The 27,189-nt window shown below is 41.5% G+C and overlaps 1 protein-coding gene across 1 annotated transcript; it reads right to left on the bottom strand.

The window, feature by feature from the left end:
- Positions 1 to 277: 277 nt before the first annotated feature.
- LOC134602020 (olfactory receptor 5AS1-like) lies at positions 278 to 27,189 on the bottom strand. The gene is made up of 3 exons (XM_063446521.1): positions 27,138 to 27,189; positions 26,983 to 27,045; positions 278 to 1,213 (listed from the first exon to the last, which is right to left on the bottom strand). Exon 3 carries the CDS (start codon positions 1,208 to 1,210, stop codon positions 278 to 280), a length of 933 nt encoding a protein of 310 aa, XP_063302591.1. The 5' UTR covers positions 1,211 to 1,213; positions 26,983 to 27,045; positions 27,138 to 27,189.

Below are 27,189 nucleotides of genomic sequence, written 5' to 3' on the forward strand. Positions count from 1 at the left end.
TTGTGAGTTCAAACCCAGCAAGGTCTCCTAAAAGGCCTTGTTGTCTACAGGGTTTTTCCGGGTGCACCGTGACACTTACGTTAAACATTTGTTTGCACACTCATGATTTACACTAGTGCTTTTGATTCCCAATGTTCTGAATTTGTTTTATCTCTTATTTGCAAGTTTCTTCTAGAGAGTGCGAAGACTGAACAACTTTTCTCCTGTTGTAGTAATATACCACAGACCTCTGATCCGTACATGATAAACAATATATCTCATGGAAGGCATCTTAATTTTATTCATTTATATTACCAAAGCTTTTTTTCACAGCATTCTTGATGTCTTCATTCCTCAGACAGTATATGATTGGATTAATCATAGGTGTCAGCACAGTGTAAAGCAAAGATGCCATTTTGTTGACAGTCATGGATTTATTTTTTGTTGGGAGCATATAAATTCCAAGTATTGTGCCATAGAATATAATAACCACAGTCAGGTGGGAGCTACAAGTGGAGAAGACTTTTGATCTCCCATTTGTGGTGGAGATCCTAAGTGCAGCCTGGACAATATACACATAAAAAACTGCAATACTTATAAGTGGAGTAACAGTAACTGGTATGCACAATATGAGAACCTCCATTTCAATAAAACTAGTGTCTGAACAAGAAAGTTCTATCAATGGGACAAGATCACAGAAAAAATGATCAATAACATTTGGACCACAAAACTGAAGCTGAATTGTTGATATTATTACACCTAATTCAATAGAAAAGCTTAACAGCCAAGTGACGATAACCAATTTAACACATACAATAGGGTTCATTAAAGACCTATATCTCAGAGGGTTACAGATGGCCAAATATCTGTCAAAAGCCATTACTGACAAAATAAAACATTCAGAGGCTTCAGAGCAAGCGAAAAAATAAAACTGAATAATGCAACCATAAAAAGATATTGTGTCCCCTTCACTAAATATAATATAAAGTGTGTTTGGGACAATGGCTGTGGTTATAAGTAAATCAGTAATGGACAGTTGTGTTAGGAATAAGTACATGGGAGACTGGAGACTGCTGTTAGATGCCACGAGCCAAATAATCAGAATATTTCCACATATGGTCACAATAGGAAAAATAAGAAGGAAAAATAAAACCAATGTCTTAATATTTGGAAGATCCTGAAAGCCAAGTAGAAGAATCTCAGTGACAATGGTCTGGTTTATGACATTCATTGCCTGGGGGAAAGACAGAGAATTATGTTTTCTGTGAGGTTATATTATGTATAGTTTAAAACAAAAATAGACAGTGATATCTGATTTCCATAGTAATGAATCAAATATGAAACATGTTAAAGTTACCTTAACAAATGTTTAAATGGTTACTCCAACCAAGCAAGTGTTAAAAAAAAAACTAGTCACAGCAACCCTTCCTATCCTAGTCCAAGCAAAACAAAAATAAAAAGCTCCAATGTGTAGCGGTACTTAACCTTTCCAGGGGCCGGCCGGGGTCCTCTGTTCGAGCCGCGCGCGGTCATGCTGCTGCACGAGCCACGCGCGGCTCATCCGACGGCATTAACAGTAGGGCGGGCAGTGACCGTGAGAAGCGGTCACGTGTCCCGCCTGACTCTAAGAGCGCGCCGCGGGTCTCGGGCGCGCTCTTAAAGGAACAGTGGGAGCCTAAATTGGAAAAGGTCTACCATTGGCCCCTGTCATGCCACATTCCCCATTGGGGGCATGGATATGACAGGGGCCAATCAAATTAATTGCTAAGGTATTTATACTCACCTTTTATCCTTAGTACCTTGCCCTATCATGGTTTCTGTTACAGTTCCCTTTAGCGCTTGTTGTGTTCAGTTGTGTTCCTTCGTATTGACCTTGGCTTTGTTTCTGACTCTGTTATCTATTTATCCTTATCTGTCCTGATTGCCGGTTTGCTATTACTGTGTACCAGACCTCGGCTAGTCCTAGTTTTCGCTGTCTCTTAGTGCCCTTGACCTCAGATCGTTCCTGACTCTGTATTTCTCTCCTTTACATCGAGTCCGGCCATTCTAAGGTCCGGCAGATGTATCTCTGTTCTGTATTGCCATTTTTTAGCTGAATCCTGTGAGTTGGGGTATATTATCATTACACAATGACCCAGAAAGGTTAAAATCTGTGTGTATTCCACCTCTGACAGCAATGTAAAATATCTTCGCATGTGCAGAGTTTAATATTGAAAAGCTGCCCATACAAATTCCAAGCACCATGACCACTTCAAATTAAGAAGACATCATGCTTTGAGTAACCCCGTTAATCAGTCACTATCAAATAATTACTTTTTGGAAGATGTTAAGTTATCAATATACATCTTTCCTACCTAACTCTGCATATTTAAATATTTTAAACAGTTATATCAATGTTATTAATACATCTATTGTCCAAAATGTGCAAATATTATCCATACAATTTAGCCTCTCATGGTTTTCCTCTTATCTCTCCCAATGCTCATTCAGTGTCTCCTTTTCCAAGGATACCTCCTCCCCTCGTCCTGTCTCAGTTGGAGTTCCCCAAGGCTCTGTCCTTGGTCCCCTTCTATTTTTGCTTTATACTGCCTCTCTCGGCAAACTTATTTCCTCCTTTGGATTCCACTACCACCTGTACGCTGATGACACCCAAATATATCTCTCCCCCTGGACCTCTTCCCTGCCGTCTTCTTCCATCTCTGACTGGATGTCCTCCTGCTTTCTGAAACTCAATCTCTCCAAAACTGAGCTCCTTGTCTTTCTTCATCCTAATACTGATCCTCCTCTCTCGCTCTCCCTTCAAGTCAGTGGTATCCACATAAGTCCATCCCTGCAAGCACGCTGTCTTGGTGTCATATTTGACTCTGGCCTCACCTTTGAGCCTCACATCCAGAGTGTTGCCAAATCCTGTAGCTTTATTCCCTCACCTCCTATAGACTGTAAGCTCGTTTGAGCAGGGTCCTCTTCAACCTATTGTTTCTGTAAATGTTCTTGTATTTGTCCTATTTATAGTTAAATCCCCCCTCTCATAATAATGTAAAGCGCTACGGAATCTGTTGGCGCTATATGAATGGCAATAATAATAATAATAATAAGAAGAAGAAGATTTGCCGGAATCAAATTACATTTAAATCCACACAATCATGAATGGATCCCTCAAGGACATTGGTTCCCAACCCAGTCCTTAAGTACCCCCTACCAGTCCAGGATTAAGGGATTACCCTGTTGTGTCTAAATTTTTTTTTTTTTTACACCTTAGACACAATAGGATAATCCTTAAATCCTGGACTGTTAGGGGGAGCTTTAGGACTGGGTTGGGAACCACTGATCTAGGATAATAAAGAATATAACACAATATAAAAATAGAAGTGTATAATAATATACACAAATTCAAAATAATACCAAAGGTAGCTGGTCAAGATAGCAAAGTGTTACCTTCCAATGTATTTACACCAGAGTAGAGTACTTCCCACTGTTTGGGCTAATATTAGTCTTTTTCAAGTTATGGAAGGCATGTGCAACATTAAAGGCTTGTGCAGCCATTTTCTTGTTGCAAAACATGCTGTATTTTGTGTGTTGGGTCTATTGCTCCCAGTAGCAGCCTTATATACTTGTTCAAGTGAGTAAATGGATTAATCTTATAAGAGCAGTCAATAGTCTTGACAAGCATGGGTACTAAATATATATTAATATAGAGATATGCTTTTTCTGCTAGACAATCTATTATAGTGAGCTGCAGAATACATGCAAGAGGCAGCTATTAAACCCACCCTGCAAAGACTTATGCATTAGGACGTCTGTGAGTGGATTGCCACATAAAGTCTAGGCTGGGGAAGAAGAGGAGGTTTAGCAAAAGCTGGAGACAAGAGACCTACAACTTTGTCAAGCTGTTTGTAAATAGAGAATTGGAGATTAATATTGCTACAAACTGCCATTCATCTGAGCTCGGGTGGATGGAGAGATCATATGAATTCTCAAACTCTGAGCAGAAATGTAGCTTAATAATGGATGCCAATGTTCATTTTGATTAGTGATTTAGAATGCTGCCAATAGTGGGAAAAAAAAAGATGATTGATGGGAAGAAAGATATTTGATGGCTATGGGACAGCCACTAAATGTTGATTTTATTCATATATAAATTATTTTAAAAATATATAATATATTTCCCTCTGTTGGTTATTTTTTCTCATTTAATCTGTGAACCAGAGGCCTGAAAAATCAGTGTATCCGTGTACTGCAAAACAGACACATAATTTGAATAGTATGTATATATTTAGCAGTACCCTGTTTGGCCAATTTCCACACCCTTTTGGTTTGTCTGATTTCTTTTCAAGCATCTTTCTTTTTTGTTAATGAAATTCAAACCACCACATGGTCAAAATTCAGCTCTCCTGAATTGTTATTCTTTTTTAAAATATGTGGACAAAGTGGTTCAGCTAAAAATGATTATTTTTTACTATTCACAAGTATAATAATTACAATGGATTTTGAAGGTGTTAAATACCCACAATCAAATATAAACCGTCTCTGTACACACAGACATGCATATACTAATTGCCCCCACCTTATCTGGGGCCAATGCTTTCACTGCCTGTGCTAAAGAATTCCATCAGCTTTGCCTGAGATCTTTCATCTCAGGAGGATCCATCCTGCTGTATGAGCTATCTACCTGCACAGCCTCTCTGTAATATGAGATAACCAGGGCAGAGGACATTCAGTGAGCCTGCTGAAATGTTAATAAATGATCATTCACAGCCAGCACATGGAGCCAAATCAGTGTCCGGCAGCATTGCTAGCACAGTCTGCCTGCTTTGTGCTCTCTATATTGAGTGCTGTTCATATGCTGCACAGGTAGGGTTACATTGTGCTTCTTAATCACTCTGTTATTGACACTTTGTCAGATGATGGAGAGAAGCCAAGATCCGAATTGCTGCTAGCTAATCACCCTCTTTTAACAGAGTTTACTTTTCACTGCCAGTTCGAGTGGAAATTGAGCCCTCTAAACTAAGTACACCAACATTTGTATTATTGTTTGTTCATGATTTTACTGAAGCAATAAACCATAGCTTGATGTGAACATTCAATAGTTTGATAACAAACATGTAAAACTAATACAAATGTGAGCGACAAGAAGTAGGTCAAATATGTGTAAAAAAACAATCGCACTATACCTGATTGGATATTGTGTTTGTCATGTTTATTTCCCAGTACTTGGTGACCTATTCAATAAAAATCTGAAAAATCAGAAAGCATGATCCTTCTATGTAAAGGCCTTTGTTTTTTTCCTATGGAGACAGACATTCCCACAAGGGGTCTGGAATAATAAAAACAAAATCAATATTCAATAACGATAGTAAAAAAATACAAATTCACCTGTTTCATATATTCAACATACTGTATTCTAGGGTCAAATATTGCTTTTCGAATCACTTTTATACATGTTTAGAATCCTCACGAGAACATAGGATGATCTCTAACGCAGAGGAGCAAGTCCAGAGGGGGACACAATGTTTACTAGTGAAGGAAAGCATGTCAAAGATTTGTTTATTTTATACATTCATTATATAATCTATTTACAGCTCAATGACAGTAGAATAATATATTTACAAACATTTATTTGTAAAGTGACTTTCTGCTAAGTTAAAAAGTCTAAAAGTGTATAGTTTTAAACATCCTACACAATGTGTCAGATGTGAGTCTCAATGACAATTACAATGGACATCAAACCACTATAATATTTTAACAAAAGAAGTTAAGAAATTAAAGGGTTAGTCCGAACACCATGACCACTTCAGTGATTTGAAGTGCATGTAGTGTTGATGTGTGAATACAGTATTGACGTTTGAATGCAGGGCTGTATTTGTGTGTAGAATTGGCATTGGAATGCTGAGATGTATGCATATATACACATACACTGCCACACACACATTAATACACATACACACACAGAACAAATGCAGACATACTGAAACAAACACTGACACACATACAGATACACCATCAGGATCGGGTGGAAACACAGACAGAATCACAATAAATAGACTTTTCAGATACTGAGTCTTAGAATGACTGGGTTATTGGCCAGGAATGGCCAGGAAACAGAGTCAGTAAGGATAGCCGAGGGCCAAAGGAATACAGAAATCAGGTTAAACGCTGGAAAAGCCAAGGTCAAACGATCACTGAAGACAGGAATAATGATAAACCAGATCCAAAAAAAATATTGAAGAAGGCTAATACAGTAATGTGTTATTAGGCTAACAAGAACTACAACAGGGTAACAAGGAATGGAAATTGGTCCAGGTTAGCTTGGAATTACTTATAATTTGTGGACATTAATTTACCTTTTTTGTTTGACCTCTGATGTCATATTTATGCGTCAAATTTGGCATTCAATTTGGCGAATTCCAATATTGGGATCGCATTTGGTCACACAAAGGCACGCTGTGCGCAAGTGTGCAGTGTCAGACAGAACGCTGGAGGAAGCAGGACAGCAGACTGGAGAGGTAAGCAGTCAGCAGGCATGACATACAAAGACACACAGATACACACACTGACACAAACATTAACATGCATAAAGGTTCACAGACACTCAGAAACACACAAAAATATACATACAAGTAAAACATTTAGCCACCCTGGACAACACCATCAATGGGGGGAGGAGTGATAAAGTACCACGTGCAGCTACGCTCGCAGGATTTGAGAACCATGACGAGAGCGCTGGGAGACGCCATTGAGTAATACCAGGGGAGGGAGCATCGATCGAGAGAGTAAGAGATCATTTTCCAGGCAATTATATCTTGCCGTGAGGGGGACTGCTGGGCTCGAGGTTGGCGGTAAACGCTGTTCAACTGATCATTGATCAAGGGAAAGAACAGATGCTTACAAACGGACAGTAAGAGCTGAAAGGCTGTACAAAATTATATTTGTAAAGGGAATGAAGGTCAAGTTCTGGAAAAGGCTTGAAGACAATATTACTTTTAATCTGCTATTTGGCTGATGACTGTGGAGCAGAGGGAGATTGGGAGACAGGAAGAGAAAGGAAAGTGGTTTTGGTTTTTTGGCATATCTTTTGAATAGATTTTTCTCTCTGCATACATAATACTCTGCTTAATACTCAAACAACTTGTAGAGTAAATGCCGAAAAAACTGTATAAAAGCATATATGTGAAGTGAACGAAGGGCAAGTTCTGATAAACGTCATATAAATTGCTATTATTGCTTTTTTTTGGTATATCTCCTAAATAAGTTTGTTTTATTTATTTATTTATTTTTTATCTTTACTCAAAACAAATTGTAAAATTACCATTTATAGGCTTAAAGAAAAAGGGGAGAAAAAGAAAAAGAAAATCTGATTTTCTCCAGATGGCTAACCATAAAACTGAGGAGCAGACCAACTTAGAAAAAGAGAGAAAATAAAGGAGTACCCCTTGACAAACGTTTATCTTTTTTTTTCTCCCCAAATAAATAAATCTAGGTTAATTAAAGATCTTCCAGAGGAAACTATAAAAAACATAGAGGATGATTTTAATAAATCTAATTAATTATTTGACACCCAAAATGTTACGGTCGACTTGTTAAACAATGCATTACAAATCCAATTTGAAAAAATGTAAAAGGATGTAAAATGTTTAATGTAAAAGGATTAAAATGTAAAATGTAAAATGATTTTAAAAATGATTTAATAGCTGCTAACCAAAAGATTCATGCAAATTCTGAGAGAATTCTAAAATTTTAAAGCAGTACTTCACAAATGCAAGCTGAAATCAACCAAATGCAATCAAAAATAGAATATCTGGAACAAAAATCAGCTGATCTGGAGGACAGATCTAGACTTAATAATTTAAGAATAAGAAACATCCCATAAGAAATAACCAAAGAAAAGTTGGTAGAATATCTAAAAAAAATTCTTTGTCAGCTTAAATATAATAAGGGAAAACCAAGAACACCCAATGGAACGATGGCACAGAATTGCAAAACCTCAGAATATCTCTTCAAACTCCTTGAGAGATGTCTTGATCTGTTGCTCAAGTATTAAAATCTTTAAGAGATACCCCAAGACAAGTCCCATATGACAAAATTCAAGTTTTTTCCTGATAGATCTTTCTATACCCGTGCAAAGAGAACATATGCAAAACAAACAGAGATCTTAAGAGCCAATCATATTCACTGCCGCTGGGGCTAAGATTATTTTGAAAGGAAAATAAACTGAAAGATGTGGAATGAAAAAAGAAGAAAATATTTTAAGAGATAGAGGCTTCCCCCCCCCCCCCCCATCTCTTGAAATAAAGATAAAAGAAAGAAAATGGTGAAAAAGCAATCTTGGGGCAGAACTTGCTACCATACTGCACGAGACGCCATTTCTAGTAGCTCAGGACAAACTTTTATATCTGGGTGATATCAGTGAAACTGGCACCTATCCAGCCTCGCAAGCCACACAGCCAGAACCAGCATGGCAAGCTGCATTGATAAATGCTGTTCTTTCAAGCCCAGAAGCTGCCCAAGCGGAAACGCAAATCAGGGGCCTACCTCACGCCCATGATCCGGGTCCTCGAGGAATTCCTGTTCCGACAACCAATTTAGAGAAAGGGGCTCCCTCCATCCCCCTCACTGACTGCAACTCCAGCTCATATAAGCCGGCTATGGGGCGCCGATCCCAAAAAACAGTGGCAGATGGCAGAGACATTGGCATGATGCTGCAGCGGTCCATGCAACAAATTAGATGTTATCTTTTTTTGTTTCAATTTTTTATGTGTTTTCCCTTTTTTTTTTTTTTTTTTTTTTTTAATTCTTTATTTTTGTTGTGCAAAAATTTGACAGACTTGTATATTTCGTCACGGTAACAATTATAGACATTTCACAAGGTGTTATATTGTGACATATAAGAGAACTGCACATTTTTATGTAACAGGTTAATAATACAAGTTGTGTCAGAGGATGGAAAGGCAGTAAGCGTGCTTGAGAGTAGTGCAGGCTGACATTAACTGCATCAAGGAAAGGAAAGTAATATAACGTGCTTATCTATGAGTAGCTTTGTAGTAACCACTGGGTATTGACGTTTATAGAATGTAGAAATAGCTTATTTTTATACATGCATAATTCCTAGGCATGGTATTTGCTTGTTATGAACAATAGGTAACATGCTAAATTATCATAAGTGACAGAGAAAACATATTGGCGAAGACTAAGGCTGTATCAAAGTAATAAAACCAGCGAAACCGTAAAACGAATATGGATAGGAAATAAAACTAAAGCACAGTTTCCACTGGTGGTACATCTGCTTTGCCTTAGAGAAATACCGCAGAGGCATATGACCTGAACTGATTGTATTACAGGTATGACTGTTGAGGGATGAAAGTAAAACACAGAGAAAAAAAAAAAAAAAGGAACATCAACATAGCCTTGCATTAAAGCTTTGCGTTGAGGGGCCTGTATGCCTCTGCCAGTGAGTGCTTAACCAATGCCTGCTGATGGTAGACTGTCAGCCTTGGGGGACCTGAGTCCATCGTTCTGCAGGTGAGAACCCCTCCGGTCCCAGATGCCTGTGTGCTCCTGTTCTGCGCTAATCGACAGTCCATCGAGTCCTGTAGCTGGATCTTGGTCTCTGGGCTTTCTCTGTGCACTTGATCTGCGCTGCTTTATGTGGACCCTGCGACGAAGTGGTTTGGAGCGTCGCACTGATAGGCCGCTGCGAGATGGTAGGATGAGTGGTCGGAGATGGCGTGCTGCTTTGCGGTTCGTTGCCTGGAGGGTCCGCCGGCGGTCCCGTCTGTGTGAGGGGTGTGTTTCTGTGTGGGCGCTGGATCGGTAAGTAGCCTGTTCAGACTCTTTCCCCCTCACAGCACATAGATTATTGCGGGCGGCTTTACTTTCCATGCGCTTAAAGAATTCCTGGCAGACTTGATCAAATCGAGCCTCGAAGTGCTCTCTCCAGGTCTGGGTCTCAGGGCTTGATCTTGGCTGCAGGGGTTGCTGCTCGGCGGCCATCTTTGGCCCAAACTGAGGTCCCCACTCCGGCGGGTCAGCCATTTCGAGCAGGTTTGTAAGGTTCCCCAGCGGGGACCGGGATGACCTCCACCGGTCCAGCGGGGGGGGATGCGGGACGTCAGGAGTGCTGCTGCTTATAGCGGTCCCCAGGGCGGGAGATCGGCCGCCTCTCCCTACCACTAGGCCGCTTTCTTCGCTAGGCCGCATTTGTGGAGTGTGGTTTTTCTCGGCAAAAGTTTGTAAATCAGGTGTCCACTCACCCCTAACACGATTCAGAAAGCAGTTATCAGTGAGGAAGGCTGCTATATTCGAGATTTTGCCCAATAATAGCCAATATTCGGTTTGTTTGTGTTGGAGCTCTCTGCATGTGCGTCTGGCTAGCTCGGCTGTCGGGCCCTGCCCCCGTGTTTTCCCTTTTTAATCACTCATGTATACTTAGGTTTTATTTCCCTAGGCACATAACTCAGACAGACGCCCAGACACACCCCTAGGCAACCATATAGGTACAAGACCCCACGACTTCGACTATCTTTAGGAACACACAAGACTGACAGACGTCTATCGCACACATCCCCCGCCTGCAGCCCCCTTAGTTAGGAGTTCTCACCCTCAATGCGGAGGCAGAGCAGGGCATTCCAAACACCAGAATAGCCAGCAGACCCGTCACACCTGACACGAATGCAATGTCAACGATCCCTGCTTACGTTAGACACAGCATGGATCAGACACGACCAAAGACACACTAAACAAGATCAATGCCCTCACGAGAGCAGACTACCAGTCAGACACCCTGCTGACACAGGACACCACAGTGCCCTAGAACTAACCCGCCTGCCCAGCATTCGCTCCACCACAACTAATTTGTAACTTAGTATGTACTAAATTCCATCACACAGGCTAAATAGCTGCACAAGCAAACTATAGATAAACCCAGACCAAGATTGCTTGCGCTTGATCAGAACCTCTCAGCTCCGCACGGCCTACTCCACTATGTAGATGTGACTAACCAAACTGTTAACTGTTCCTGTTTTTTCCTGCAATGTCTTTCTGTTACACCACGTATACTACATCAATGCTTCATAATTCTGATATGGCTGCACATGCTTGTTTGAAAATATTTTGCACTATAAATTAACGAATAAAAAAAAGCAATCTTCAAAAAACAAATAATCCACTTTATGTTTACACAAGAAAAGTACTATAGTCACTAAACTCGGAAAATATCTGAATAAAGAATAAAAGAAATGAAAGAATGAAAAATGAAGAAAAGAGATAGAATTAGAAGAGATGGAGGTGTGTTTGTATTTTTAATGAAAATTTTAAATGGATGCCCTTAAAGATGCCTACTTGTCATATAAAAGAATATGAGAAAAGATATCCTAAAGCAAATATAACAAATTCTCTGAATGAAGAAGAGGATCGGATTAAAAAACATAACATAATACACATACATTTTTAAGGACATGGATACTTGACATTTACGATATGAAAAGTTCTATTAAAGACAAACAACACAAAAAAGAAGGGTATATCCAATACATTTAACCCTTTTTCATTATTATTTCCCTCTCTTGAAATAAAGATAAAAGAAAGATAATGGGGAAAAAAGCAATCTTAAAAAAAACCCCAAAAAACTCACTTTATGTTTACACAAGAATAGCACTATATTCACTAAACATGGATTTGATAAGTATTCATTTGTTTAACCTACTAAATAACTACTCACATATGTTTGCATGAAGCCTTATATAATGTACTATTATACACAAAAAAAAAGAGAACAAGGATGTACACTTTGGAAGAATGATCTTATCAAACAAAAACTATTGTTTTCAACATTAAAATTTACACTATGAAATGTTGTTTTTTCTCTTGAAACAAAGATAAAAGACAAAAAACAAATAGCTCACTTTATGTTCACATAAGAAAGGCACTATAATCACTTAACTTAGATTTGATAAGAATTTTTGTCAAACCCATAAAAAAAATCACAAATATTTTTATATGAAGCCTTGTATAAGGTACTATTTTACGCAAAAAGAAAAGAGAAAAAGGATGTACATTTTGAAAAAAAGGAACTTATCAAAAGAAAACTAAGGACAGCATCATTAGAATCTACTATATGAATTTTTTTTTTTTTTTTTTACAGTGCAAGAAGAATTCTCACGTTAAACGTATAAAGAAAGAGAAAAGAAAAAAGGGTATGAGAAAATACACTTAAATTGATAAATAATGGACACTTCAAGTTCACATAAGGAATGATGAAGGGTCATAGATTGCCAAATCACTAAATAAGAATTCTCTTTATGAAAACATTAGGATTAATTTTTGGACACATTATTGTATGAAATAACATAAGTGTATATGTATATTAGTTGGAAGATCTTTATTTTTCACCTCACGGAACTGCATGTAAAGAAATGTATAGAAAAATGTTTTGGCATAATAGAATTAGTAATAAGCTTCTTGTTTTTTTTCCCCTCCTCCTTTAAATGGTTCCTTTATTGATGGTTTTTATAGTGAATAACAAGGATTAAGAGGAGAATGTTTTAAATGATGAAAATGAGCTTGTATAATGTTAAAAAAGGAACACAATTTATTATACAAAATGCTAGATTTGGGAGCTATAGTAAACTATAGGTGAACTAAACACCCTTCTGATTTAAAATGCAAAACAATTGCTTATTATCTCACCTTTAAAAAACAAGATGAAAAAACAAATTGTGAAATGAAAACATAATGATATAGTGTTTTTTTCTCTCTCTCTTTCTCCCTTTTCATATTCAGACAAGGAGCTTTAATAAGTAATGAAATTTCGATAGTGAAATAACAATTTTTCAGCTATGACTACCTAGTTAAAATAGAAATCTCCATTAAAACATTTTTAAAGTAAAATTAAGTTGAATAATTTGGAGTATATATATTGGCCAGTGTATACGAAATCTGGTTTACAATGCATACTATTATTAAATATCTCCCCTCTTCATCAGATTCAATATGGTTAATTTTTAGATCTAAATTCTTTGAGTAAAAGAAAGCAACTCCACTCTTTTTCTACATGCATTCATGGATGAATAATAGTGGGGACATCTTTAGAGTTGAAGCTAATTTTATCTTTTTGTCTCCAGTGTGTTTCCGGTATTGCACCAATATTGATATTTTGTCTGAATTAATATTGTCCCTGCCACAACCCCTCCCTGAAAATAGGCAGGGATTTCTGCCATTCTCTGAATGAGAAATCAAAAAAAGAAAAAAAAAAAAACACAAGGTTTATCTGTAAGAGACTTCTGTATATATAAATAGAAAAGAGATTGTGAGGGAGAAAGGGAAAAAAATAATTTCCCTTTGTTTTTCTCTTTTCTCTTAATTTTTTTTGTCAGGGCCATAGTCAGAAGGCAAGAGGTTAGCCATTAGTCCTCTCCAGGCCGAAGTGGAGATGTTAATTTCGCCACAGATACTAAGATATGTAACATGGTTGATGTTCCAGGAGGGATATGCCAAATGGCTAATGATTTAGGTAAACTAGAAAAATGGTCAGAGTTGTGGCAACTGACATTTAATGTGGATAAGTGCAAGATAATGCATCTTGGACATAAAAACCCAAGGGCAGAGTACAGAATATTTGATAGAGTCCTAACCTCAAAATCTGAGAAAAAAATAGATTTAGGGTGATTATTTCTCATGACTTAAAGGTAGGCAGACAATGTAATAGAGCAGCAGGAAATGCTAGCAGAATGCTTGGTTGTATAGGGAGAGGTATTAACAGTAGCAAGAGGGAAGTGCTCATGCCATTGTACAGAACACTGGTGAGACCTCACCTGGAGTATACTGAAGACCGTATCTTCAGAAGGATATTTACACTTTAGAGAGAGTTCAGAGAAGGGCTACTAAACTGGTTAATGGATTGCAGGATACAACTCACCAGGAAAGGTTAAAAGATCTTAACATGTATAGCTTGGAGGAAAGATGAAACGGGGGGATATGATAGAAACATTTAAATACATAAAGGGAATCAACACAGTAAAGGAGGAGACCATATTTAAAAGAATGAAAACTACCACAACAAGAGGACATAGTCTTAAATTAGAGGGGCAAAGGTTTAAAAATAATATCATGAAGTATTACTTTACTGAGAAGGTAGTGGATGCATGGAATAGCCTTCCAGCTGAAGTGGTAGATGTTGACACAGTAAAGGAGTTTAAGCATGCGTGGGATAGGCATAAGGCTATCCTAACTAAAAGATAAGGCTAGGGACTAATGAAAGTATTTAGAAAATTGGGTAGACTAGATGGGCCGAATGGTTCTTATCTGCCCTCACATTCTATGTTTCTATGTTTCTTTCTTCCAGTCTAAACGCATGACCTTGTGTCCTATGTAAAGTCCGATTTGACAATAGATTTCCACACAATGGTTTGTATTGGCACCCGAATATATTTGAATAATGTTATTATATCCCCTCTCAGGCGACAATTTTCTAAACTAAATAGGTTTAAATTTGTTATTCTTTCTACATAGCTGATATGTACCATTCCTTTTATTAATTTTGTAGCCCGCCTCTGCACTTTTTCTAGTGCCATAATATCCTTCTTTAGAACAGGTGCCCAAAATTACACAGCATATTCAATATGTGGTCTTACCAGTGATTTATAAAGAGGCAAAATTATATTCTCATCACAAGAATTAATGCCCTTTTTCATGCATGACAATACCTTACTGGCCACTGCTGATTGACATTGCACATTGTTGTATAGTTTGTTGTCTACAGTTGCAAGAAAAAGTATGTGAAACCTTTGGAACGATATGGATTTCTGCACAAATTGGTCATAAAATGTGATCTGATCATCATCTAAGTCACAACAATAGACAATCACAGTCTGCTTAAACTATTAACACACAAAGAATGACATGTTGCCATGTTTTTATTGAACACACCATGTAAACATTCACAGTGCAGGTGGAAAAAGTATGTGAACCCTTGAATTTAATAACTGCTTTGGCAGCAATAACTTCAAACAAACGTTTCCTGTAGTTGCAGATCAGACGTGCACAACGGTCAGGAGTAATTCTTGACCATTCCTCTTTACAGAACTGTTTCAGTTCAGCAATATTCTTGGGATGTCTGGTGTGAATCGCTTTCCTAAGGTCATGCCACAGCATCTCAAATGGGGTTGAGGTCAGGACTCTGACTGGGCCACTTCAGAAGGCGTATTTTCTTCTGTTTAAACCATTCTGTTGTTGATTTACTTCTATGCTTTGGGTCATTGTCCTGTTGCAACACCCATCTTCTGTTGAGCTTCAGCTGGTAGACAGATGGCCTTAAGTTCTCCTGCAAAATGTCTTGATAAACTTGAGAATTCATTTTTCCTTCAATGATAGCAATCCGTCCAGGCCCTGATGCAGCAAAGCAGCCCAAAACCATGATGCCCCCACCACCATACTTCACAGTTGGGATGAGGTTTTGATGTTGGTGTGCTGTGCCTCTTTTTCGCCACACATAGTGTTGTGTGTTTCTTCCAAACAGCTCAACTTTGGTTTCATCTGTCCACAGAATATTTTGCCAGTACTGCTGTGGAACATCCAGGTGCTCTTGTGCAAGCTGTAAATGTGCAGAAATGTTTTGTTTGGACAGCAGTGGCTTCCTCTGTGGTATCCCCCCATGAAATCCATTCTTGTTTAGTGTTTTACGTATTGTAGATTCGCTAACAGGGATGTTAGCATTTGCCAGTGACTTTTGTAAGTCTTTAGCTGACACTCTAGGATTCTTCTTCACCTCATTGAGCAGTCTGCACTGTGCTCTTGCAGTCATCTTCACAGGATGGCCACTCCTGGGGAGAGTAGCAGCAGTGCTGAACTTTCTCCATTTATAGACAATGTGTCTTACTGTGGACTGATGAACAGCAAGGCTTTTGGAGATACTTTTATAACCCTTCCAGCTTTATGCAAGTCAACAATTCTTAATCGTAGGTCTTCTGAGAGCTCTTTTGTGCGAGGCATCATTCACATTAGGCAATGCTTCTTGTGAAAAGCAAACCCAGAACTGGTGTGTGTGTTTTATAGGGCAGGGCAGCTGTAACCAACACCTCCAATCACATCTCATTGATTGGCCACCAGTTGGCTGACATCTCACTCCAATTAGCACTTGGAGATGTCATTAGTCTAGGGGTTCACATACTTTTGCCACCTGCACTGTGAATGTTTACATGGTGTGTTCAATAAAAACATGGCAACATTTAATTCGTTGTGTGTTATTAGTTTAAGCAGACTGTGATTGTCTATTGTTGTGACTTAGATGATGATCAAATCACATTTTATGACCAATTTGTGCAGAAATCCATATCATTCCAAAGGGTTCACATACTTTTTCTTGCAACTGTATATCCCCAAAATACAAGTTTCCTCTTAATGCATTCTGAAACCACATATGCTCCTTAAAAGCTCTTCGCTGGAGAGATAATCAGTCCATAAAGTACCTGGAGATGCCCAGCTGAAAGAACAAAATAGACCTGGCTGTGAATATTCTCTGATCTGGTGCTGAATTCCAGGTAGAAAGTCCCTATCACAATTAAAAATGACTGTAAGTGGCTCTGGTACATGGAGCTCCATCTTGTCCCTGATGTTCTTCATCTCCCCTATCTCCCTTCCAAAGAGCTCCCTCTGTGGTGGTTCTGGGGCCGAGCACCAGGTGTGATGACAGTAGCAAGACAGTAGCAATCCCACAATCCAACATACAGTTCTACATGATTCCTAGGTAGCTCCTGGTAAGATACCCTGTGCCTGTAGGTTTCCACTCACTTTTACCTTATGGTCACTGGGAGGTTGTTTCAGCTCCATTATTGTTGGCACAGCAGGGAAGGGATTATCACATGGATTATAGTCCATTGTTGACAAGTGTTGACTGATAGTCCATCTTGACAGGGTGGTCTGTTACAATGTAAGTGGCACTTGCAGGCAAAGCAGTAACTTACTTTCTCTCTCACACTAGGATCAATGACATAGACTGTCATCCACAGCACAGGTTGTGTGTTCAGTGACCGTCCATATGGTGCAGCAGAATTTGGACAAAATGCCTACTTCTAAACTCCTAGTCAATTGTTGTTATAAGTTCTGACCTTTGCACCTGGCAGACAGTATAAAGAACATACAGAGAGATGAAAAATGATATAATATTTCTATTTATTTTAATCATTTGCAACGTTTGCCCTACTTGATAATGTTCTGATTTGCTAAATCTTTAACATATTTTAAAGAAAACAGAGCATCTTATAGAAAAAAAAAAATACCAGGAGTTATAGGTGATTTCAGGTCCATTTAATGGTGTAAATTCCAGAGAAGTGAAATTTCCCCATTAAGAACAAGGTAGTAAAGCTGGGAAATGTAAAAACAATTTGATGAGACTGCGACTGTAATGTTTTCTAGCAGAACTTTTAATTTATTCTGCAACATATTCATCACAATGTAATTGTTTAATTAAAAACAACTTTTTTATAGAATTGATTAATTGTCATTGCATTATAACACATGGGGCATTGTCTGGCACCACAGTCGTGATTTACACCACTGCTAGGTTTATTTCCTTCACCATGCTCCCGGTTTTATTTTCTTCTTATTTGCAATGCTAAAGGTCTGTTCTACATGGCGATGAGGCTGACCAACTTGTCGCCCATTGCAGCATTATAACATAGATCCCTGGATCCAGTATATGATTAATATTGAATCTTATGGATGGTATTTCTATTGAATTACTTTGACCAAAGCTTTTTCACAGCTTTCTCAATATCTTTATTCCTCAGACTGTATATGATCGGATTAATCATAGGAGTCACCACTGTGTATAACAAGGATGCAATTTTGTTGACAGACATAGATTTATTTTAGTTTGGAAGCATATAAATTCCAAGTATCGTGCCATAGAATATAGAAACCACAGTGAGGTGAGAGCTACAAGTGGAAAAAACCTTTGATCTTCCACTTGTGGTGGACATCCTTAGGGCAGCCTGGATAATATATACATAAAATACTGCAATACTTATAAGTGAAGTAATAATAACAAGTACACTGAGTATGAGACTTTCCACTTCAAGAAAACTGATGTCTGAACAAGAGAGTTCTATCAATGGGACAAGATCACAGAAGAAATGATCAATAACATTTGGGCCACAAAACTGAAGTTGAATTGTTGATATTTGTTACGGTACCACCTTCCGAGCTCCAGACACAGTCGTTAGTCACTTGTATTCCCGGTTCCCCCAATAACGAGACCAAGCTCCATTATGAGGGTAAAACATGAACTGAGGACTGGAACAGCCAGCCTGCCTTTTATTTGCATTTCACACACACGGGCCACACCCAAGGGGAGGCATAAAACAACCACTGGCATCGATGGTACATCCCACACATTCCCTCCCCTTGGTGTGACACATAATCTTATTATACAGGCAGTTTAGAATATATTTTTATACAACTTTCATAACTCAAAATCCATCCATCATATTCACATAAAAGGCACATATTCAGATTCAGCATAGTTAAATCATAAACAGTCTCAAAAATCACACCAATCCCTCCAGTGAATCCAAAGTTACTCGAATGTCCGTTTATGACCGACCGCAGCTACCGTTCCGTGCCCAAAAGAGTTCCCTGGATTCGGGCTATACGGTCGGTCACTTGTTGGCCTACAAATGTCTACGTCCTGTTCGAAGTGGGTCGGTACTTCGACTACGTTGTACTGTCGAAGTATCGTCGATAGTACGGGTCGGCGGATTCGAAGGTAAAATGGCCGCCGCCACGTGGTCCTTTGTCCGATGTCGGCCGCCACGAGGCTTTGATAGCTTTAGCGCTTCGTTGGTTTCGGCTGTATTCGAACTGTTAGTTGTGCAAAGTCACAACTCTCCGCAGGATCTCTCAGGGACCATAAGTACTGGGCAAATCAGACGAACCCAATAGGTTTAGTCCAGCGGGATGGGTCTGTCACATGGCTCCCTCCTTGTGGAACACTCCGGCAGACCCGGCTTGACCCTGTGGCGGGTCAACTTGGGGATGACCGGACTTAGAGAGAATAGGGACGTCTATTTGCCGGGATAACCCATCCGCATTCCCATTCTGCTTACCGGGCCGGTAGCTGATAGTGAAATTATAAGGCTGCAAGGCCAAACTCCACCTCAGCAGTCTGCCATTGTCCCCAGAGACCCGGTTAAGCCAGACGAGGGGGTTGTGGTCTGTTACGAGGGAAAATTCTTGTCCGTATAGATAGGGGCTCAGTTTCTTCAGTGCCCAGACCAGGGCTAAACACTCTTTCTCTACTGCCGCATAACTCACTTCTCGAGGTAGTAACTTTCTGCTGAGATATGCGACAGGGTGTTCTCCGCCATCCTCCCCGACCTGGCTCAGCACAGCCCCCAGTCCATACATGGAAGCGTCTGTGTGGACAAGAAAACGTTTGTTAGGGACTGGGGCAGCCAGGACAGGGGCATTCACAAGAGCCTGCTTCAGGGCTTGAAACGCGGCTTCACAAGCTGGAGACCACAGGACCTGCCTAGGTAAATTCTTTTTAGTCAAATCAGTTAGGGGCTTGGCAATCGTACTGTAGTCGGGGACAAAACGTCGATAGTAACCCGCTGTCCCTAGGAAGGCAAGTACTTGGGTCTTGGTGATAGGTGTGGGCCAGTTAGCTACTGCTTCCACCTTGGCCGGTTCGGGTCTCTGGCTCCCACAACCCACCCGGTGACCCAAGTACTGCACTTCTGCCATGCCTAAATGGCACTTGTCTGGTTTCAGAGTCAGGCCGGCGGCCCGAATCTTGTCCAGCACTACCCCTACGTGTACTAGGTGGTCTTCCCAAGACTCACTGTAAACCGCGATGTCGTCCAGGTATGCACATGCAAATCCCTGGAAGCCATCTAGGAGCCTATCCACCATACGCTGGAAGGTAGCCGGAGCGTTCTTCATCCCGAATGGCATAACCCTAAACTGGTATAGGCCAAACGGGGTGACGAAGGCCGACTTGGGGATAGCATCCTCGGCCAGGGGGATCTGCCAGTACCCTTTACATAGGTCAATGGTGGTCAGGTAGCGCCCCCTGGCAATGCGGTCTAATAACTCGTCTATCCGGGGCATCGGGTAGGCGTCCGTGGTAGTCCGCTCGTTGAGCCGCCTGTAATCCACACAGAACCGGGTGGTCCCATCTTTCTTGGGTACTAGGACTACGGGCGACGCCCACGGACTATCGGAGTGCTCAATAACCCCCAGCCGGGTCATCTCCTGTATCTCCTTCCGCATTCCTTCTCGGACTGCTTCCGGGATACGGTATGGAGGTTGTCGTAGGGGGTTCTGTCCGGGTGTCTCGACCTTGTGTATAGCTAGTGGGGTGTACCCGGGTTCTTGGGAGAATGTCGCCTGCTTCTCCCACAGAAGCTGTCTTGCCTGGGTTTTCTCGGCCGGGCTTAGTCGGTCACCTAACTGTACGAGGCTAGTAAGGTCGGTCTGGGGATCTCTTTCTAATAGGTCAGGTAAAGGTAAGTTCTCAGGGTCGTCGGTAGCTGGGGCACAAACTGCTGCAACATCCTCGGGTCGTTCCTGATACTCCTTGAGCATGTTCACATGAAAGGATCGTTGTACCCTTTGATCCGAACAGCTGGCTATGAGATAGGTAGTATCGCATACCTGAGCTAACACCTTGTACGGGCCCTGCCAAGATGCTTGCATCTTGTTTGCCTTCACAGGTTTGAGCACTAGGACCTTCTGCCCAACCTGGAAGACCCGCTGTCGAGCACCCCGATCGTACCATCGTTTCTGTTTCCCCTGGGCCGCCCGGAGATTTTCCCTTACCATCAGGGATAGTTTCTCCATACGGTCCCGGAGTTCCAGTACATACGGTACTATGGGGGTCCCTTCTTGCTCCGTCTCCCCCTCCCAGTGTCCTCTAATGAGATCTAGGGGTCCACGAACCCTTCTCCCATAGAGCAACTCAAAGGGGGAGAACCCAGTTGATTCCTGGGGCACCTCTCTGTATGCAAATAGCAGATGAGGCAGGAATCGCTCCCAGTCTCTGCAAGTGTCAGTAAAGGTCCTCAGCATTTGTTTGAGGGTGCCATTAAATCGCTCGCAGAGACCGTTAGTCTGTGGGTGATAGGGTGAACTAAGTAGCGGGTTGATGCCGCACACCTTCCACAGCTGCTGGGTGAGCACAGCGGTAAATTGGGTTCCCTGATCAGAGAGGATCTCCTGAGGGAACCCGACCCTAGTAAAGACTTTAACCAGGGCATCAGCAACCGTCTCTGCCTCTATATTAGACAGCGCTACTGCCTCTGGGTAACGGGTGGCGTAGTCTACCACAGTAAGAATATATTTCTTACCGGATGGACTAGCCCTGGCCAGTGGACCCACAATGTCAACGGCTATGCGGGAAAAGGGCTCTCCAATGATAGGCATCGGCTGTAGCCTAGCTTTTGGATGATCTCCCCGCTTACCTACCCGTTGACAAGTGTCGCACGTGCTACAATACATCCGCACATCTCGGTTAAAATTGGGCCAGAAAAAGTTTTGGGTGATTCTATGAGCTGTGCGGTGGGAACCTAGATGACCTGCTAACGGCACGTCATGCCCAATCCGCAGAATCTCCTGCCGATACTTTGCAGGTACTACTAGTTGTCGTTTCTGCGGAGGGGCATTCGGTTTCGGGGAAGGTTTTGGGATCCTGTACAGCCTATCCCCCACCCACTCGTAGTGTTCCCCACCTACTCCTTCTTCCCCAGCGTCGGCCCTGGCTCTGTACTTGGCTAACGTCGGGTCCTCCCTAGTTTCTTTCCCGTACATTTCTGGGGTATCCCAGCCGAACGGGGCCTGGTCTAAGGTACAAGTCGGGGTAGAGAGTCTTACCTGGGTCTCAACAGCAGGTGGGCCGGCCTCAGTGGCACGGGTCTGGGCACGGGTCGTAACAGCGTCCACTGCAGCGGGGCCCATGGGAGCAAAGGCCGAAACCAGGGGGGCCAAGTCGTTGCCAAGAAGAACATCAGCGGGTAAATCCTTAATGACCCCCACATTCACGTGTCTAGCGCCCACTCCCCAATCCAAATGTACCCGGGCCACGGGTAGGCGAAATACTGCACCCCCGGCTACTCGTACTGCCACGGTATCCCCGGTATGTTGAGCTTCGGACACTAGGTGCTTTTGGAGCAAAGTCAGGGTTGCACCAGTGTCTCGTAGCCCACTGGCTTCCTTTCCGTTGACCTTTACACTCTGTCTGTGGTGTTGTCGATTGTCCTGGTGGGCAGCCTGAACAGGGTCCGCCTCATGTAATATGCCCCAGCATTCCTCTTCCTCTACACAGTGGACTGCTGGAAGAGGTGCTGGGGAAGGGGCCCCCGTGGGTTTCCTCCAGGACTGGTTCCTGTTGGCACGGTTCATCGGGCACTCCTGTCGCCTGTGCCCTAGCTGATTGCACAGGAAGCATCGAAGGGGTTCAGAGTACTCTCGGGCGTTAAACCGGGGTGGACGTTGGTACTGGGCAGCCGGAGGGGGTGCGGATGGTCTGTTTATGGGAGGCTGATACGTGGCAGCGGCTGGTTGGTAATCCGCTCTGGCTGTGGCCTTGGTGATGGAATTGTCCAGTCTGCGAGCGTCAGTGTACTCATCGGCCAAGCGAGCCGCCTCGTGTAGAGTGGAAGGCTTACGGTCTCGTACCCACTCTCTGACCCCTGTCGGCAATTTGTCGAAACAATGTTCCAATAAAAACATCTGCAGCACCTCTTCTCCCGACACCGCCTGGCATCCTGCCATCCAGTGGGCGGCTGTGCGATGTACCTTGCAGGCCCATTCCACGTACGAGTCCCCAGTTGTTTTTGCAGTGTCCCGGAACCTCCTCCGGTATGCCTCGGGTGTAACGGCATACCGGGCGAGTAAAGCTTCCCTGACGGTAACATAATCCCCGATCTCCTCATCCGGAATAGCCCGAAAAGCGTCGTTGGCCCGGCCGGATAACTTGCCGGACAGTATAGCAACCCAGTCTGCCGGGGGTACCTTGTGCAGGGCACATTGCCGCTCAAAATCCGCAAGGTACCCGTCAATCTCTCCTTCGGTCTCACTGAAGGCTTTGAAGGCCGCAAATGGCACTTTCTGTTTGTCCCCCGGGTTTGCTGTGACTGGGGCCGCTGCAGTACCGTTTTGGCGTAGCAGGCTGGCCTCCACAGCGGCTTGAACCTGGGTGACGATCTCCGCGGAGGGGTTGGGGCCATAATGGGCCAGCCGAATTCTTACCGCCCGGTCAAATCTTGCCTCCTCGGGGGTTCTGTCGTCTGGGCTGGGTCCATTGGTTCCCTCTGCCGCTGGTACTCCATCCATTTCCAGCAATAAAGCAATAATGTCCCTCTTCTTGAGGTTACTGGCCTGTCCGCCCCTTTGTTCCAATAAGTCTTTTAAGGTAGCTCTTCTCAGGTTTTGGTATTGTAGTTCCATTTATTCTTGGTCGTAGCAGTTTCTTTGGGCGTTGAAGATCATCCCGTCGCTTGCCACCAGTTGTTACGGTACCACCTTCCGAGCTCCAGACACAGTCGTTAGTCACTTGTATTCCCGGTTCCCCCAATAACGAGACCAAGCTCCATTATGAGGGTAAAACATGAACTGAGGACTGGAACAGCCAGCCTGCCTTTTATTTGCATTTCACACACACGGGCCACACCCAAGGGGAGGCATAAAACAACCACTGGCATCGATGGTACATCCCACACATTCCCTCCCCTTGGTGTGACACATAATCTTATTATACAGGCAGTTTAGAATATATTTTTATACAACTTTCATAACTCAAAATCCATCCATCATATTCACATAAAAGGCACATATTCAGATTCAGCATAGTTAAATCATAAACAGTCTCAAAAATCACACCAATCCCTCCAGTGAATCCAAAGTTACTCGAATGTCCGTTTATGACCGACCGCAGCTACCGTTTCGTGCCCAAAAGAGTTCCCTGGATTCGGGCTATACGGTCGGTCACTTGTTGGCCTACAAATGTCTACGTCCTGTTCGAAGTGGGTCGGTACTTCGACTACGTTGTACTGTCGAAGTATCGTCGATAGTACGGGTCGGCGGATTCGAAGGTAAAATGGCCGCCGCCACGTGGTCCTTTGTCCGATGTCGGCCGCCACGAGGCTTTGATAGCCTTAGCGCTTCGTTGGTTTCGGCTGTATTCGAACTGTTAGTTGTGCAAAGTCACAACTCTCCGCAGGATCTCTCAGGGACCATAAGTACTGGGCAAATCAGACGAACCCAATAGGTTTAGTCCAGCGGGATGGGTCTGTCACAATATTATTACAGCCAATTCAATAGAAAAGTTTGACAGCCAAGTCATGATAACCAATCTGATGCATACCATAGGGTTCATCAACATGCTATATCTTAGAGGGTTGCAGATGGCCAGATATCTGTCATAAGCCATTATTAAGAGAAGAAAAAATTCAGAGGCTTCAGAACAAGCAAAAAAATAAAATTGAATAATGCAACCTGAAAAAGACATAGTGCCCCCTTCATGAGATAGAATATAAAGTGTTTTGGGGACAATGGATGTAGTTACAAGTAAATCAGAAATGGACAGTTGTGTTAGGAAGAAGTACATAGGAGACTGGAGACTGCTGTTAGATGCCACCAGCCAAATAATCAGAATATTTCCAGATACGGTCACAGTAAGAAAAAAAGGAAGGAAAAATAACAATAATATTTTGAAGTGTAGTAGATCCTGAAATCCAAGAAGAATAATCTCAGTGACGATGGTCTGGTTTATGCCATTCATTGCCTGGGGATAAAAGACAGAGAATCGTGTTTGCTGTCATGATATGTTATGTATAGTTTTACAGACTGTGATATATGATTTTTATGACATTCATTTATGAACAATAAGTAAAAGCTAGCCTGTTACCTAAACAATATTAAAATCTATCACAGACATATACTTACTTCTTATAATGATTAGTAATATAACCTCACCTCCCTTTCCTTAGTATACTTTAAATTTCTTAGACAGATTTAGAAGTGTTTTTGGAAATCATATCACTTACTCAAAATGTGCAAATAGTAATTAACAATATCAATAACTTTATAAAAGATATGTGTTGAATCATTTTAAAAAGGAGAATCAAAGTAACTGTGTTGATTCAATGTTTAAATACTATTTTATAATTTTCTAGTAGATCATCAAATTATTTGTTTATGGATGAGCCAAATTTAAGGGAAGCATATTTGTTTTACATTTATTCATTTATTGCTGTGCTGTTTTCATAATGCTGTTAGTTCTTTTATTTGTTATTTTTTTTCAGGGGTTTTATGTATTTTTTTAATTTGATAATGAATCTAGACACCTATCAGACTGTATGTATTTTAATTTATATGAAATTGTAATGTATGTATCCCCTATTACATCTATTACCTATTTCGTCTCATTTTATATGTTTAACAAGGTAAATGCATGTGCTCTCCAGGGCATACTTGGATATAAAAGAAATCTGATAGTATTCTTCCTGGTCAAATACAGCAATTTGTTTTTAATTAAAAACATGACAATTTAGCAAACATAATGAACATTTAGTTATTTTTTTTAATCACATTGCAAAAGATTGATACTATTTACAGAATACTATTTGGCAGGTCCAAAAATAAAAATGATGATGAAACTTATAAAACTATGGTCAATATAAAATCTTAAAAGATAAGACAAAAAAAAACAATATCTTGGATAGAAAAATGCAACTACACTGGTTTCCTAGCAAGTGTATTCATTAAATATTTTGACATTTAATGGGCAATGGAAAGACTCTCTTGATTAGTAAAGGAAGAGGATCAGTAAAGGAAAACGCTTTGAGACAATATATATATGAAAAATACCGTATTTATTCGAGTATAACGCGCAAAATTTTGTACCAATTTTTAATCGAAAATGAGGGTTGCGCATTATACTCGAATAAATAAGTACAATAAGCGCAAAAACTTACCTCCATTCCAACTCTGAATCAAAGAGGGAGGAAGGAAAGGCGGCAAGCGGCGGCGGGTAAGGGCAGCTGCAGAGAGTAGGCAGTTTGTATTAACCTAGCAGAAGAGGGAGGGAGTGGGTGCTCCGATAATACCTCCCAGGACCGCCGGGCTCATTACAAGCCCGGCAGTCCTGGGGGGGCGGGCAGCAAGCGTTTACTCACCTCCCAGCAGCTCCTCCAGCTCCCCAGTGTAAATCTCGCGAGACCCGCGGCCGTCAGAGCTGGCAGCGGGTCTCGCGAGATTTACACTGGGGAGCTGGAGGAGCTGCTGGGAGGTGAGTAAACGCTTGCTGCCCGCCCCCCCAGGACCGCCGGGCTTGTAATGAGCCCGGCGGTCCTGGGAGGTATTATCGGAGCCCCCACTCCCTCCCTCTTCTGCTGGGCTAATACAGACTGCCTACTCTCTGCAGCTGCCCTTACCCGCCGCCGCTTGCCGCCTTTCCTTCCTCCCTCTCAAATATCTCACATTGGTTGGGGTACAGAAAATTCTTCTACCAGTGGATTTAAATTCTGCAGGATGATAGGAGTGTGAATTCCCTTTTAGCTGAAGACAGGCCAGAATACTTTGCATATAACTACCTTTCACACTCCTTCATATACAGCAAAACAAGGCGCACGTCTTCCTAGAGATCCGACATGTTTTCAGCCGACAGCATAGTATATAACGCGTATTTATTCGAGTATAACGCGCACCCCTAATTTTCGATTAAAAATCACGATTTTTAATCGAAAAATAGGGGTGCGCGTTATACACGTGTGCGCGTTATACTCGAATAAATACGGTATATAAAACTAAATACATGAAGGAGACAGACAGTGCATTTAAAGCTCAAGTGTTTCAAAGGCTATCTGTAAAAACATTTATTTTCTCTGTGCATCATGATTTGTGCATCATCGTTCACAGTAAACACTGTATAGAATTTAAGAGAAAATCTTTATAGCCAAGTATGAAAATTATGTTTGGTTATTTGAAAGCAAAAATATAATGCTATACACAAACCTCATTTAGAAGCCAATTATCCAATCTGTAAATGTGCTTGTATCCTGACACATTTTGACTTAACTAAGAAAAAAACAAATGATGAACTGTGAGCGTTTTGATATGTCAGCAGCAAAAAGAACAACAAATACAGTTAATTTAGAAGTGCCATTAACCTTTCTTTCTTATGATAATTATTTATTTGACAATATATAATGCACAATTTTT

This window comes from Pelobates fuscus, chromosome 3 (assembly GCF_036172605.1).
Source record: "Pelobates fuscus isolate aPelFus1 chromosome 3, aPelFus1.pri, whole genome shotgun sequence".
NCBI classification, from domain to species: Eukaryota; Metazoa; Chordata; class Amphibia; order Anura; family Pelobatidae; genus Pelobates; species Pelobates fuscus.

Excerpts from the sequence above, each read along its gene's own strand:
- LOC134602020 (XM_063446521.1), bottom strand. The coding sequence starts at position 1,210 with ATGAATGTCATAAACCAGACCATTGTCACTGAGATTCTTCTACTTGGC.